The sequence below is a fragment of the Acyrthosiphon pisum genome, unplaced genomic scaffold (genome assembly GCF_005508785.2).
Source record: "Acyrthosiphon pisum isolate AL4f unplaced genomic scaffold, pea_aphid_22Mar2018_4r6ur Scaffold_18204;HRSCAF=18880, whole genome shotgun sequence".
In the NCBI taxonomy this organism is placed as follows: Eukaryota; Metazoa; Arthropoda; class Insecta; order Hemiptera; family Aphididae; genus Acyrthosiphon; species Acyrthosiphon pisum.
In genome coordinates this window covers 1-1,362 of record NW_021767322.1, presented here as the reverse complement: position 1 = coordinate 1,362, position 1,362 = coordinate 1, and the positions used below count along the sequence as shown (strand labels likewise).

At 24.9% G+C, this 1,362-nt stretch overlaps 1 protein-coding gene across 1 annotated transcript; it reads right to left on the bottom strand.

Moving 5' to 3' along the window:
• Nucleotides 1-406: 406 nt before the first annotated feature.
• On the bottom strand, nucleotides 407-1,190 carry LOC103311768 (the record flags this gene model as incomplete). The annotated part of the gene is made up of 2 exons (XM_008191472.1): nucleotides 407-771; nucleotides 987-1,190. Coding segments are annotated over 2 exons (569 nt in total), but the record flags the coding sequence as incomplete, so codon positions are not given.
• Nucleotides 1,191-1,362: the final 172 nt, after the last annotated feature.

Below are 1,362 nucleotides of genomic sequence, written 5' to 3'. Positions count from 1 at the left end.
TATACGTAATTATTAATTTATTAGTCTGCTATTTTTTTATGGTATAAAGTTATACAATTTAATACAACTGTAAAAATTTAGTTGCAAAATTTGTTTTTTGTTTGAGCTATAGAAGACCAATATTTAATTAATGCAGGCTAGCAACTACTTTAAAAAGTTTTATTTTTTTTAATTTTATGAAAGATAATGAAATTTTACAACTAATTAATTCAATAATATAGATATTTAAAAATTTAATTTTTAATTTTTCCATAAAATATAAACTGTTTAAGTATATTAAAATAATTGTTTTATTAAAGCAAGTTACACTGTATGTATATAGTTCATAAGTACCAATGGTACTTAAGTTAATAATTTTAATAAATTGCTACTATTTTTCGCAAAATTATTTATAACACTATCAGTGTTAATTTGAATATAGATGTTCGCAGTCAATGCGTATTAAGCCTTCTAATCTAGACTCAGCCATAGTTGATCTCAATCTAGTTTTTACTAGTTTAAGTTTTGAGAAACTGCGTTCAGTATAAGCACTGGAAACAGGTATTGTCACTGCAATTTTGACCAGCATGTAAATATTTGGTAGTGTAAATCTGATATTTGAACTGCAAAATAATTTAAATATATAAATAAGAGAGTTGCTATTTGTAAAATCTTCAATATGGTCTTTAAGAATTAATTCTTCGTCAGACTCAGAATCAGAATTATGGGATTCAGAATCAGAATATGTTTTATTATCCTTATGAAGATATTTTGGTAAACAAATGGTTTTTTCTAAATCAGAAAAACAACTAATAACCAATATAAATTCTGTCTTTAATGTTTTTGCATTGAAATATTTTGAATATATTGATGCTACGCCTTGAAATGCATCACTATAGGTCGTTTTTTATTATCTATTTTTATTTCTAAAATTCTTTTTTTAGTTACTAGTGATAAATATTTAAATTTAGACAGTGTTGATTCATTACATTTTTGACTGATCTGACTGCATATGATATCAAGCACTACGTAAAAAGTGTGATATTTAAAGTTAGTCAAAGGGTCAGAAATTTCAGAAGTTGGTTCATCTATTGCTTGTTCTCCAGGCATCATTTTTCTTTTTCTTGATCGTTTTTGTGGTAAAGGAGTAAAATGTTCATCTTTATGGTTTTCAATGAATTGCTTCACTTTGATATCAATTGATTTAAAGTCTTCGCGGATAAATCATTTAATAATTTTTTTACAATAACATTTTTTTTTAGAGCATATTTTAAGGGCATATTTTGGTAATTTTTAGGGCAAACTGCATACATATTTTAAAGATTTTTAGGGCATATAATTGTTGGCCCTAGTCATTACTTATTTATAAGTGATTAATGATTA